This window comes from Tachypleus tridentatus, chromosome 7 (assembly GCF_004210375.1).
Source record: "Tachypleus tridentatus isolate NWPU-2018 chromosome 7, ASM421037v1, whole genome shotgun sequence".
Lineage (NCBI taxonomy): Eukaryota > Metazoa > Arthropoda > Merostomata > Xiphosura > Limulidae > Tachypleus > Tachypleus tridentatus.
Genome location: NC_134831.1, coordinates 163,584,218 through 163,598,643, shown reverse-complemented (window position 1 = coordinate 163,598,643; position 14,426 = coordinate 163,584,218). Strand labels below are relative to the sequence as shown.

The 14,426-nt window shown below is 34.7% G+C and overlaps 1 protein-coding gene across 4 annotated transcripts in view; it reads right to left on the bottom strand.

The window, feature by feature from the left end:
* Positions 1–1,831: 1,831 nt before the first annotated feature.
* LOC143257078 (U2 small nuclear ribonucleoprotein A'-like) overlaps positions 1,832–14,426 on the bottom strand; it is a 32,128-nt gene continuing 19,533 nt past the window's right edge. Inside the window, exons 5-9 of one of the 4 annotated variants that reach the window (XR_013031675.1) lie at positions 6,177–6,279; positions 5,115–5,273; positions 4,737–4,845; positions 3,549–3,690; positions 1,832–2,260 (exon numbers count right to left, since the gene is read on the bottom strand). Coding sequence is in view for 3 of the 4 variants with exons in the window: in XM_076515261.1 (XP_076371376.1) it covers positions 3,617–3,690; positions 4,737–4,845; positions 5,115–5,273; positions 6,177–6,279 (445 nt within the window). In the remaining variant the exon portion in view is untranslated. Of the gene's footprint in view, positions 2,261–2,682; positions 3,691–4,736; positions 4,846–5,114; positions 5,274–6,176; positions 6,280–14,426 lie in introns of those variants that run through there. The other 3 variants (XM_076515261.1, XM_076515262.1, XM_076515263.1) reach the window with 3 other exon arrangements.

Genomic DNA, 14,426 nt, shown 5'->3' with positions numbered 1-14,426 from the left:
CGCCTCTTCTCCTGCTGTTAATAGGTTGAAAAACTATTTCATAACAAACAGTCCCTTTCTATGGGGAGGGTATTGAAAATCCTTCTCAAGCTGCTACAATTACTGTTAGTAGGTCCAATTACCAATCAACTAATGTTATAAAAACTTTTCAGACAGTTTACAGTGCAACAAAAATGACACCATTTGCATTGTCCATAGGTCATTTTGAAATAAGGCTGTAAATATATTTTGAATAACTAGTTCCTCTGGTCAGCTGTCAGAATCCTAGAAAACTGTTTTTAATGCAGAATCTTTAGCTCAATTATTCATTCTGTTTAATTATTGAACAAACTAGTCAAGTTTTATTACTCAAAACTGATTAAAAAGTAGTAGAAAAAAGTTATGCAAAGTTAAGTATGTTCTATCGCCATTATCAAAATTGTAGTTAACGATTTTCGGAAAGTGACTTCAAACTGATACAAGAGGTAGAGATAAATTGATTTTTAGCCTCAAAATGTATAACACAAAACACAACACGTTTACATGATAACGTTTCTTAAGTTATTTGTTGGGATATAAAAGGACCATGATGACCCGTTTGTGACCTCAAATATTATGGAGAGATTTAATTTTTTTTTACAACAGATTAGCTCATAAGAAAAAAAAGATATATTTTACATTTTGTATTCCCTTAAATAACAGAATTAACAACTCCTACCCATGTAAATTCATTCCAAGACCACATCCATAAACGTTAAAGCCAATTGGATCACTTCTAGTTACCCCGATGATATTACGTTCTCTGTTTCAAGACTACTACAAATTTTAACACGTTATAAGTGGAAGTAAATATGTAATATGTCAACCACACGTCTAAAACATCCAGTGCCCATGAGGCCTACTGTCTTGTACCAGTGCTCAGACTTGCTGCAATAGAATAGGTATAGTAATGGTCTAGACACAATATCAAACAAACTTTTATCACATGAACTAGATTAAGTAATATTAAAGTATGAAGACATGGTATATCCCTCTCAGTTTGTCCAGCTTTTGACTTCTGGTTCCATAACACCACTTGCTATACTAATTAGAACTGGTGTTTTATACTTAAATGAATCGCAAATGCTGTAAGTGTATTTTAAAAGACAGCTGGTGGGGGTATTAAAGCTTTAATTAAAATAAAGTACAGAACATCGTTTTGACCTTTCTAGGTCATCTTCATGGAGTTAAGAAGGTCAAAATGTTATTCTATATTTTATTTTAGTTTTATCACCCATACCAGCCCTCTTTAGATTACATTTTTACTTCAAGTGAGTTTCTTGTCATCGCAAGTTATAAATGCAGTTTTTAAAGAAACTATAAACTTATTTAATAATGTTAAAATGAACATTTATAAGCTGGTAAAAAATTTTCCAAATGCAGTGAAATGTTGAACAATCTTTTTCAAGTTTGTTGCAGTAAAGTTTTCAGTTTTTAACTGCACCTTAAGGACCTTGCTCTGGAGGAAGGACCTTGCTCTGGAGACTTTATACAATTCAAAAGGATATTTTTTTTCCAAAAACATTTCGTACCACTCTATTCCCAAACTGGTAAATGTAATTACACTGAATAATGTAGATGAACTGACGGATGTCACGTACACAGTTAACTTACTTAAACAGGGCTGATAAGTATGGATGTACATTGATATTGAATTACCTGATGAATCTCATAAGATACCAAATGGTTTGGTATCTAGTAAATCTCTGATCTCAAAATTTCAACCTATTAACTTTTTCACTTAGAAAGAGGAAGAGGAGATAAAAAACCATCTACTTATTTTTACAGGCAATAACTGAAAGCTTAACTTGTATCACATTTAAAAACCAAGTACATACATTTTATTCCTAAAAATATTCATTGTAAGACATTATTAGCAAAATATTTTTCTTACTCACTAGGTCTACCTTCTAAACATTTTTATAAATTAACACAGGGAAAAAGTATATAAATTGCTAATCACATGATGCAAAAATTTCATATGCGAGACTTTTGTGTTTTGATAAAAATTACAAGTATCAATACAAAAACGTTTAACAAGGTTATAAATCACACACTTCATTAAAGAGAACCCAAACAGTTTGTTTCACAGTTACACATTTATTGAATTATTAAAAAAAACCAAAAACCGCTTCTTGGTTTATTGACACTAAGATCTTTGAAACAGTGTGTAGGTTTCTGTTCTTATGTGCAAAACATCTATCAAAAATAGTTTAGTGAGAACAGTGGGACTTCCATTACCCTAGAAAAACAAAAACACAAAGTAAAAACTATGTACAATTAGAACTGTACTTCAAATGTCAAATAGGAGTTAAAAAGATAATAAATAGTAACATTACAGTTCCCAATACACTTGGGGACAATGTACAATACATTAAAATTGAATATAGATAAAATGAGGAGAAAACCAATTAACTTGTGCTTAATACTTACTCTATTGTTACACCCAAACATATTAATAAAACTGATATTGTAACAAATACATTCTAATAATTAACCAAATTATTAACTGGATCAATACCTTTTATAAGCCTGAACCACTTACCAAGCTTAAAATCTCAGGTGAATGTCATAACAGCAATATTTAGGTTTAAAATGTGAGGTGAATGGTACAACAGCACTATTCAGGTTTAAAATGTGATGTGAATGATATAACGGTACCACATTTAAGGTTTCAAATGTGAGGTGAATGATATAATGGCACTATATTAAGGTTTCAAATGTGACGTGAATGATATAACAGTACCACCTTAAGGTTTAAAATGTGAGGTGAATGGTATAACAGTACTATACTTAGGTTTAAAGTATGAGATGTATCACATAAAAGCAAAATTTTCAAAATTAAAATTAAAAAAAGTACTAATTCTTGGTTAAAAATGTGAAGTGATTAGCATAGCAGCACTTATCCCAAATGTGAAAAAAAAATTGGGTGAACCGTACAACAGCACTATGTTCAGGTTTAAAATGTGACATGAAGGATATAACGATGGTACATTAAGGTTTAAAATGTGACGTGAACGATATAACAGCGCTACATTAAGGTTCATAATGCAAGGTGAATGATAAGGGTACTACATTAAGGTTCAAAATGAAAGGTGAATGGCACAAAAAGTACTAATTCATGGTTAAAAATGTAGTGATTAGCATAGCAGCAACTTTTCCAGATTTAAATTTGGATGAATGGCAAAAAACAAAAAACAAACAAACAGTATTTACAGATTTGAGTTGTCAGGCAAATTGTGTAACAGCACTATTCATGGGGTTAAACTGCATGTTTGAGATTGAAAACACAAGAAAGGCTAAAATAATGATTTGAAAACAATGAGGAGTGCTCTTTGATGATTTCACCTATTTGATGTGTGTACAAACTCTGGTCAAGCTGTAGGTGATCGACAGATGCACAGTTCTGGAAAACTGAAAACAGATTAAGAGTTGGATTTCATTACTGTGAATTTAAAATTACTCTTCACTGAAGAACCTGTACTGAAAAGAGAACAGAGAAAACAATAAATATCCAAAAACGTTTGTACTTGATTCTAACAATAGGGTGTTAATTTTGGTACTTTGTTTTGTGGGAGTCCTACACTATGTCACAACCTTAGTTTCCATTTACAGCGCCACTCTCCGTATCCATGGTTTCATCTTCGTCATCAGTTTCATTTTTTCTTCCACCTTGATCAAAACAAAGAAAGCCTTTTGAATGAAATGATTTTCTCTTTAAAGAATTGTTGCTTGATTGTATGTCGATATACACACAATAAGTTATCTTAAAAAAAAGTTCAACAAATAAAACTGCACATTTTTTGAACAAATACTGAGGTTCACTTTTGAATACATAATGACACATTCTAATAACAGGTAGAAAAATAAAAGTTTACAAATGTAAAGAAGAATGGAACATTTTGACAGAACATTGGTCTGTCTTCTTCGGGTGTGATTGAAACTAAATTATACAAGATTTATATATCAATAGAACAACAAACACAGACTGGCACTGGTGGTGTCAGGATGTGGGTAGAGATCAACTCTAGTAATATGGCTGATGCTGACAGTTTAGTCATAAGTCATTTGCTATGTTGATTTCATGTTAATGATATATTAAAGTGGACATCTGGAATTAACCTCTACAAATATGACCAAGTTCTTTGCACATTGTCTTATGTACATCTTTCCACATTCACATGGAATACTATACATATCATTTGGGCTAGATAGTAAGATGTTATTTTATATGAAAGTTTGAATACAGTTTTTACATTTATGCTCAGCTGTCTTTGGTAAAGGTTATTCATACACTTGACATCAATTCCATGAAATTTAATCCTTTTTATTTTGTACTGACATAAACCTTGTATGGTTTAGTACAGACACCAATGTTCTGTCAAAACAAGTACATGTTCAGTAAAATAATTCCTTTTACTTATAAATCGTTGTTTGTCTACCTATTATTGTATTAGCTTAATGTGCTTCCTCGCTGAGAAAACATCCTAATATATTAGTACTACACAGCACAATAAAGCTAATTTTTTCAGAGAGACCAAACTTCTATCACATAACTTTGTTACTTGTTCCTTTTTCTACTAGATTGAAGAATATATCCTCCAACAGGAACAAGTGCTTCTCTTACCCACTTACTATTCACTACAACTAACACTATTTATTTGTTAATGTTTAAAGCAATTTTCTCTGATGTTCTTTCAGTAAGCTAGGTATCCTACCTGATGTTTGATTCATTTTTAACAACTCTTTTCCTGGTAGCTGTCCCGACTTAAGCATTTGGTTAAGTCTCTCTACTTCCTCCAATGTTGTGGCTTTGGCAATCGCTGTCTAAAATCACAGAACATAAAATCAGCTTAGATACAATTTACCACAACTTTGGATCACTACTGATTTTATACAGAACCAGAAATCATCTAAAGGAATAATAATAAGTGGTCTACTCGGTTCAAAAACAATTACTGAAACTAAAGTACACCTAGTCGCACATGTAAAACTAGTTTATTATAAATTCATAGTAAACATCGCACATAACATCATCCAAACATTTTTATCACATAACAATTTCTGTCTTAGTTATTCCAACATCAAAGACCCACTTTTATTGCTTCAATATCTGATGCAGAAGGACCACCAGTCTTCTTTTCTGAATTTCCAAGTGCACCACCAGGAACAAATGTCTTGGATCTTCTCCCAATTTCTTTTTCAAGCTTCTTTCCTCTTTTTCCTTTGAACAAGGTACTAGCTTCATCTCTTTCCTTTACAAACCATACAACGTTCAAACAAAATTTATCATCCAAAAATTCTTAAGTACATCATAGTGAGTTTCTGTTTAAACTATTTTCACCTTTATTTAAGGTCATAAAGGCATCAAACAATGCCTTTTGCATAAGATCACAGATCTAACTAACAAAATTTAATTGAAACTGACTTGTACTCATTTGTTACTGCACGTAATAGTTGTTGATGAAGCAATTTACAGTACGTAGAGAAAAATTACAGATTATGCTAGGATTATGTCCTACAAAGTCCATGCTACAAAGTACTATTAAAGTAACTTAACCACGTGGGTTCAATGTGCATATCTCAAGCTTACCAAATTTGATGAAGCTACACTTGGTATCGTAGTAACCATTTCTATTCATAGAAATTGGGTCAGTCCAGTAAACCAGCATCGTTCATATAGGATTAACAGGAAATGATACACTATTGTTTTCTTGCAATGGATTTTTACAATGCTTCAATATTCAAACATTGTACTATAGTTTACATATTTTCTTCAAATATGGACCAGCTAAGCGATGCTTACACATATCACAACATTTCAGTAAACAAGCAGAATAAATATCTATTCTTTGCTTACATGTTAAGTTTTATTTTATAATAGCTATGAAAAAGTTATCTATCACAACCTGTAAAAGTTGTAAACCACTACAATGTTACATTTATCTCACTTTAAGTACTTCATACTATATACAATGTACCCACATCAAGTTCTGACTGTTTAGGCACATGGCATTCATAACTAAGAGCCTACAATAACAGTATACAGGTATATAAGCATTCAATAAAAGCACACACACAGAGCTTATTTTACCTACTTTCCATGAACCTGTACTGCATCTTGAACTACATACAAAACACTTTTAGGTGCGACTTACTTTCTGTTTCACTTTTCTAAAGTCTATTAGCCTGAGTTGTGGGAGTTTGTGGATTAAGTAGAGTCTATAATACTTCTTGGTAGCCACAGGATTTCTCAGCAGACTAAAATAGATGAAAATTAATAAAATCATGAATTTCTTGTCAGTTTGTTTTATACAGTAGGCTTTACAAGATCAAAGGTTATATTTCTTAACTTCTCATCTGTACAGTTTACTTTCCATCATAAGTTATTAATAAACAATTATTAATCAAAATGTAACAGTACAGAAAATTTGTTTGTTTGTTTGTTTTGAATTTCGCACTAAGCTACTCGAGTTATCTGTGCTAGCCGTCCCTAATTTAGCAGTGCAAGACTAGAGGGAAGGCAGCTAGTCATTACCACCCACCACCAACTCCTGGGCTACTCTTTTACCAACGAATAGTAGGATTGACTGTAACATTATAAAGCCGCCATGGTTGAAAGGGCAAGCATGTTTGATGCAATTGAAATTCAAACCCATGACCCTCAGATTACGAGTCAAATGCCTTAACACGCTTGGCCATGCCGGGCCCCCACAGAAAAGTTTAAATAACTTCAAAATTTAAAGTTTCCTTAAACCATATACAACAAAAATGGCATTTATGTTATTCAAGTATTTGTTTAATGAAATAAATTATAATAAAAATATCTTTGTATAATTACCAGAAATATCCGTTTCTTTCCATTCAAAGAAAAAGGATAAACTTTTAAAGACTGAATGAATCTTAGTTTTGGAAAATCACAGAACACTTTGATATTACTACCAGAAACACAAATTTACAAAAGTTGCACAAACACTAAATAATATCAGTACAATACAAATATAGTTTTAAAGATTCCCATTCAAGACACTAGGACTAGTTAAGTTAATGTCTTTTAAGAAGTACTGACTAATAACATTTGGAAATAAACATATGCAAGGTTATAGAAAATTTTCAATAATTTACAAAAAAAACATTCCTTTTACCACCAGGGTAGACATCACCACCATAAATGCATTTTTAAAAACACAACTAAAATATCAAACAAAACAAGTGAGACAAACCAAGCCTGAATATTTTCTTGCAAGACTTTTCTGTACTGGTTCCAACATGCCAAAATACAACAAAGTAAAAGAACACAAATACTTTGTATAAATACTGCCACCATCACTTTCAATTTTACAGCCATGTGGAATTGCTCCATAGTAAACAAAGTATTTCTTCACCCCTTAAAGGTCACTTTCACATAAGTTTAGTCTTGTTACACATATAGGAATGAAAGCTTTATATAATACAACACAAAGTACGTATATACTTTAACCACATATACAATTAATAATTTTATAAAATTCTGTACTATAAAAGGTCATAATAGTAAACATTAGGTTTCACAAAACATACAATTTAGAATTACATGCGACTAAAGAACAAACTACATAGGATTAATATGCATCTTATTATTTTGCAAAGGTTAAAATATTCTACCATTCAAGGCTGGCTATGTAATTTGACCACTTCAAACTATGTAATAATTACTTTATTAGCATGCATTACGTAGTTTTTTTTTATTGTAAATGTAGAAATTCAAAGAAAATACTTTCACTCTATTAAGAAAACAGAGGGTTAATTGTAAAAAGGTTAATATATTATACAACACATTCTACCTATGAACCCTCTACTTAAAGCCATAGTTATCACACTTCACTAAGTACAACCTTTGATTTCTCTGCTATATTCATACAGTTTTGCTATGTACCACATATGTTCATTTGCAACAGCCAGCATTTCTTTAATACTAACTTTAAAAAAGACCTACCTTTAGAAATAATTAAAAAATAACTTCTACTTTTTCTTTACATATCACTGCTTAATATATCCAGTAAACAGCACAGTATTCCAACAAGACATTAAGTACTGGTGAGACCAGTTGTAGGTTAGTCAAAAGTGGGAATAGGCTGGCTGAAATGGAGTGAGAAAGAACCTAAGTAGATGATTTTATTATTGTTTTCCCTTACTAATCATGTACAGAAGTCTGGATTACTCATATTTATGATACGCATTGTTTTTAAACCCATACTGTGCGATCTATAAGTAAGAAAGTGGCTGGTTGGGTGGTGAAATTTCATGGGTCTTCCTACAATTAACAAGTTGATCATTGTGAGCTATAGCATTCAAAATGTTACATTTAATATCTTAAAATATCTGAACAAAAATATACTGATGAAGTTTTACAGATCTCTCAACTTTATTTATTTTTTCCAATTTATATATTTTGGAGAAATAGTAGAAACCCTGTACACTTAATTTTCCTACATTGGAATAATCAGGAATTTCTTGACATTGTATTCTACAGTAGAGGAGAATTAGCTTATAATAAATTTTAAAATTTAATATAGGGTCCTCACCTCAAAGAATCAGGGGAATGAGAAGGGTATCTCTCCCCCATCTTTTTCAGCTGCCTAAAGGTATCAGAGGTTCTCATTTTAGTGAGAAAAATACACTTTTGAAATACCAAGTTAATACTGGTTTATATATAAATTAGCCATCCTTGTAAGAAAAAGCTTCTGAGAATTTATTTTGTATAAGGAAACATCTTCCATACAGTTTTGCTATGTACCACATATGTTCATTTGCAACAGCCAGCATTTCTTTAATACTAACTTTAAAAAAGACCTACCTTTAGAAATAATTAAATAATAACTTCTACTTTTTCTTTACATATCACTGCTTAATATATCCAATTTTAAAAATTGTACTTACACTTATATGCAATAATTTATTTACATTTAAGCTATCCCAGCAAGCAGTAAGCTTTGTACACAAATGTAACAGTACCAAAACTCCATCAGTATCGATAGTTGTTTTGAGTCGCATCATACACAGTTACTCCTTTATAAGTCAAATGCTGCAGGCTTGGCAGACACTATAGTAACAGCACACTTCTAAATAAACGACGACACCCTTTGCTCATTTTTAAATGGCAGCAAGTTGGTGTTGGTTTAAGTCATCTGCCAACTGTTATCAACCAACTATACATCATTATTAACAAATCTGTCAAATTTCAGCACCATCATATTCACACCTTGTTTTGTTGCGTTTGATTTTTTTATAATTTTAATATTATTTTTTGTGTTTCAATGAAAGAAGAACACAAGACGTCTAAATTCAGGCATCCAGATAATAGAACCAAGTGTATCTGAGATGTTATTACTATGTTTCAAAGAAAATTCTTACAGATGTTATGTTAAACATGACAATTTTTCTGAAACAACCCATGTATGTAATCCCTAAGAATTAAGATATTTATAGGAGTTTATAGTTATCAAAGATCATCTATATTTTAGGAACAAGTATCTTAAGTGTTAACACCTTCACCATCCTTTCTATAACTTAAGCTTCCCAAATTCCATAGTGTATTATGATATTTTACAAAATTCTTCTGAGAACTCTAGTGATAAGAATTACCCATAATCTGCTACAATTTACTCTTTTATATTAATTAATCTGCATAGTTTCCATTCAGTATTGATTAACAACTGCTTTTTTTTGTATGATACCCATTTATCATTATATTTTAATTTTAGACCAGTAGATTGTTTTCTTAGTCCTGTGTATGGATTTTTTAGGAATCTTGGAAGTTTCACAGAGAAGGACATGAGAATTTTTGTGAATGGTTGGTTGGTTGATTTAGTGTTTCATGGCACAAAGCAGCTGGGGTATCTGCACCAAACATCTGGTAAAAAGGTAAAAATAAAGTATATGTAGTAAAATTCATAAAAGGAAATGAAGGTAAAACAAAACATCATTGAAAAACAGAAAAAGCATAAAACCAATGTTGACACCTAGTCTACAATGTTAAGAGAGAAAGCAGAGAAAGAGAAGTTGTAAAGGACTTTCTCAAGCAGAATGGTAATGATCATAACCCACCAGGAAGACTAACAGGTAAGTACAAGAACCACCGTCAGTCACCTGAAGTTGGCCTTTCCAGTCCTGGTTCTGGGTTGTGTCATTATGGCCATTTTCAAAAAGTAATAAAAGTTCTAAAAGACATGCAGCAAAATTGTAATAATAACTCGCCAGGATGACTAAAGGGTAGTTCAAATGAATAGTTCAAACAGCAGCGTTAGCCACCTGAAGTTGGCTTTTCCAGTCCTGGTGTCGAGTTATTTAATGTTACAGCCTGGTTATTCTTTTCAAATCGAACTAGAGATTGTGATTCTTAAAAGGGAACCACATTAAAAAAAGTTTAATGTACAAATTTGTCACTATCACCAATGACACTGTCTAATGTTACAGACAAACCTTGAGTCCGAACAGTGTTAAAATGGTGCCGTCGTTGAAAGTTGTAACGAAGACAAGAAAGTAAAATGTGGCTTACAGTGATCTGAGTGTTACACAAACTACACACTGGCACATCAGTTCCAGATAAAAGAAAATGATGAGTTAAAAAACTGTGACCAATGCTTAGTCTAGCTAGAACAACTTCCTTCTTCCAATCCTTACAGAATCGAGATGGCCAAAGTCCAATATGGGGTTTTATTTGGAAAAGCTTGTTTTCACGTTGCTCACTCCAAGTTGACTGCCAGCTAGCATGGAGCTGAGCCTTGAATACAGGACCACAGTCCATGTATGGAATAGTGGAACAGGCAAAGCAGTGATAGTGCCAGAGCAGATAGATTTAGCTGCAGTGTCTGCAATCTTGTTCCCATGAATACCAACATGGCCTGGTATCCAGAAAAACTGGATAGAAGTAGATGTTAATGAGAAATGGGATTGTTGGTTTTGAACATCAGCAAGAACAGGACGCGAACAAACGTGAAGCAATTCCAGGGCCAGTAGAGAACTAAGCGAGTCAGTATAAATAGTGGAGTTGGAGTACTGCTTAGCTTCAATATAATCCAGGGCAAGAGAAATGGTGTACAGTTCAGCAGTGAACTCAGAAGCTGTAGAGGGGATTCTGCGCACAACCATCGAACCACAATAAACCATGGCAGAGCCCACAGAGTCACATGATTTGGAACCATCTATACAAATTGGAATGGAAAGATTGTTTGAAAGATGTTCAGCAAATAAAAGACGGTACTTCCAATTGGGAGTATCTGCTATTCTTAGATGAAGAAAGGTCACATTTGGGGACTGTAATAAGCCATGGTGGGATGGGCTGACCAGTGGATTCTGCAATGTTATCCAAGGACAGATCCAATTCATCCAATTGCACCTGGATGCGAAGGCCAAAAGGAGCAATGGCAGATTGTCTGTTCTGAAAAAGTATGGCCCACCAAAGAAGGAAAACACAACCCCAGGTGGAATGCATTGGTGAGGAACGAAGTTCCAAAGAATATAGTAAAGACAGTTGCAAACAGTGAAGGTGCAAAGAAGGTTCATAAGATCCTACATATAAGCTCTGAACTGGGGAGGTGCAGAAAGCCCCAGTGCAGAGTCGAAGTCCTTGATAATGAATCGGGTCCAGCATCTTTAAGGCTGAGGGTCTGGCAGAGCCATAGACCAGTGATCCATAGTAGAGTTTTGATTGAATAAAAGCATGATATATCTTTAACATAGAACATCGATCCACTCCCCAACTGGTGGTAGAGAGGACATGGAGGATATTGAGTGCTCTTGTGCATTTGAACCATAGCTGCTTAATGTGTGGTATAAAGGTCAGCTTACAGTCAAAGATAAGCCCCAAGAACTTTGTTTCAAGGATCACAGGCAGCAAAACTTCACTGATACTGAGTTCAGGATCAGGGTGGATATCCCATTGGTGGCAAAAGTGCATGTAAACAGTTTTAGAGAGAGAGAGAAATTAAAACCGTTTGTCATGGTCCAATTCAGTACATGATTGAGGGCAGTTTGTAGTTGCCGCTCAATATATCTCATGTTCAATGACTGATATGAGATGTGAAAGTCATCAACATAGAGCCCATTTGCAACAGTAAGAGGGAGTTGTTCAGTGATGGCATTAATCTTTATACTGAAAAGTGTGACACTTAAAACACAGCACTGAGGGACTCGAAATTACTGTAGAAAAGTAGGGAAAGTGTCGAACTGACACAAATTTGGAATTTCCTGTCCATTAAAAAATTTTAAATAAAAATGGGTAAATGGCCACATAACCCATATACATGGAGGTCTTGCAAAATGCCATATCTCTATGTCATGTCATATGCCTTCTCAATGTCAAAGAATATTGATACAAGATGTCATTTGAAAAATGCTTCTCTGATTGATGTTTCAAGTCAAATTAGGTGGACCATGGTGGAATGCTGTTTTTGGAACCCACACTGGGTGAGTGAGAGGAGGTTGTTTGATTCGAGGAACAAAACAAGACGAGCATTAACCATCCTCTCTAAGGTCTTACAGAGACAGCTCGTCAAAGCAATTGGACAGTAGTTTGAAGGAATGTTGGGATCTTTCAGAGGCTTAAAGAAAGGTAAGATTCTGGCACCAGGCAGAAGGAAAAACATTCTCTTGCCATATCTGGTTAAAAGCAATTAGAAGAATATCAAGAGAGGCAGAAAATAGATGGCACAGCATGTCATAGTGTACATCATCTGGTCCAACAGATGTACTGGCCAGACCGATGAAGGGCCAGTTTCAGTTCCACTAGTGTAAAGGGACGATTATAGTCATAGAGACAGTCAGGTCGAAAGGAAAGAGGTGAACGCTCTGCCTGAGTCTTGATGGCCAAGAAGGTGGAGGAACAAGCAGAAGTGCTAGATACCCAGCAAAAGCTTTCACCTAGAGTATCGGCAATGCTCCAAACATCAACCACTTCTTGGCCATCAGAGACTAAGATCGAGAGGGCGACAGAATTGTAGCGCCCACTGACCTTTTGAACCCTGTCTCATATGACCTTAGAACTGGTGGTAGAAGATATGCGAGAGTCCTTCTCCTTTGATGCCTTACCCACCTAGCATGTGCACGGGCCCGCTAGAAAGAGATGCAGTTTAAAAGTGTGGGATATCTATGGAGAGTATCCCAAGCCCATTTTTGAGCCTTCCGTGCCACGTGGCAGACAGGATTCTACCACAGACGAGGATATGGTGGAAAACTTGAAGTTTTAGGAATACAATGAGCAGCTGCTTGTATAATACAGTCAGTTACTGCTGCCTCACAGTCATCTACTGATGGCTGACAGATGATGGTAGGATCAAGTTTTGCGAGGGCAGTGAAAGTGGACCAGCCTGCCTGAACCAGCTTCCACCAGGGCATGCAGGTAGGGTGGTATCAACCATAACCAGTCTCTATCAAAAGTATAAGAAGATGATCACTGCCTTGTGGATTATTGTCAACCATCCATGAAAAATGGGAGAATAATGAAGGGGTGCAAACTGAGAGATCAATAGCAGTAAAGGACTGACTAGGTGTGTGAAAATAAGTGGAAGAACCAGTATCAAAAAGAGAAAGGTTGTGATCAGAGAGCATACGCTCTACAGAGTGACCCTTTTGTCAATAACAGCACTTCCCCAGACGGGATAATGTACATTTTAGTCCCCCAGGATTAGAAAGGGAGATGACAACTGTTCAATGAGATCATCAAGGTCTCATTGATCATATGTCTCTCTAGGTGACAGGTAGAAAGAACAAACAGTGATGGCATGACCCAAGGAAACATAGCCTCCAAGGGTGTGTTGAGTGGCAAAGACAGGGTGGGCACACGCTGATCAACCAACAGTGCCACCCCTCCATATACTCGTCCATCACACAGCCTGTCATTTCTGTACAGAGAAAACTGATGAAAGGGAAAGGTTACTGTTTTGACAGGTTTCAGAAGTGCTTCTTGTAAGGAAAGACATACAGGATGGTAGGAAGCAATCAGTGTTTTGATGTCATCCAGATTAGAATGTAAACCTCTACAGTTCCATTATATCACTGTAGCCATTTTTAATGATGTGTCAGCAAATTGGATGGAGAACCCTTCTATTTACGACGTCTTTTTTCCTTACTGTCCTTATTCGGGAGATCTGTCAACCTCCATGGATCCTGTCCTGGGGCAATTGGGCAGGTCTTTGTTGGTGGAAGGGGATTCCAGTGAATGAGGACACGAATGATTGTTTTGGATTTTGGGATGTGAGAAAAAGATGTATCTGAAGAAATTCCTGTATCTGGAACCAAAGGATATGGATCTTGGGTTTGGTGGAATGTACAGGAGAAACAGAGATGGGTGTAGAAGTTGATTTGTCAACTTTTTTAATCATGGAAGTCAAAAGGCTTTTCATTTGTTTTGAGAACAATTCACTTGGAGA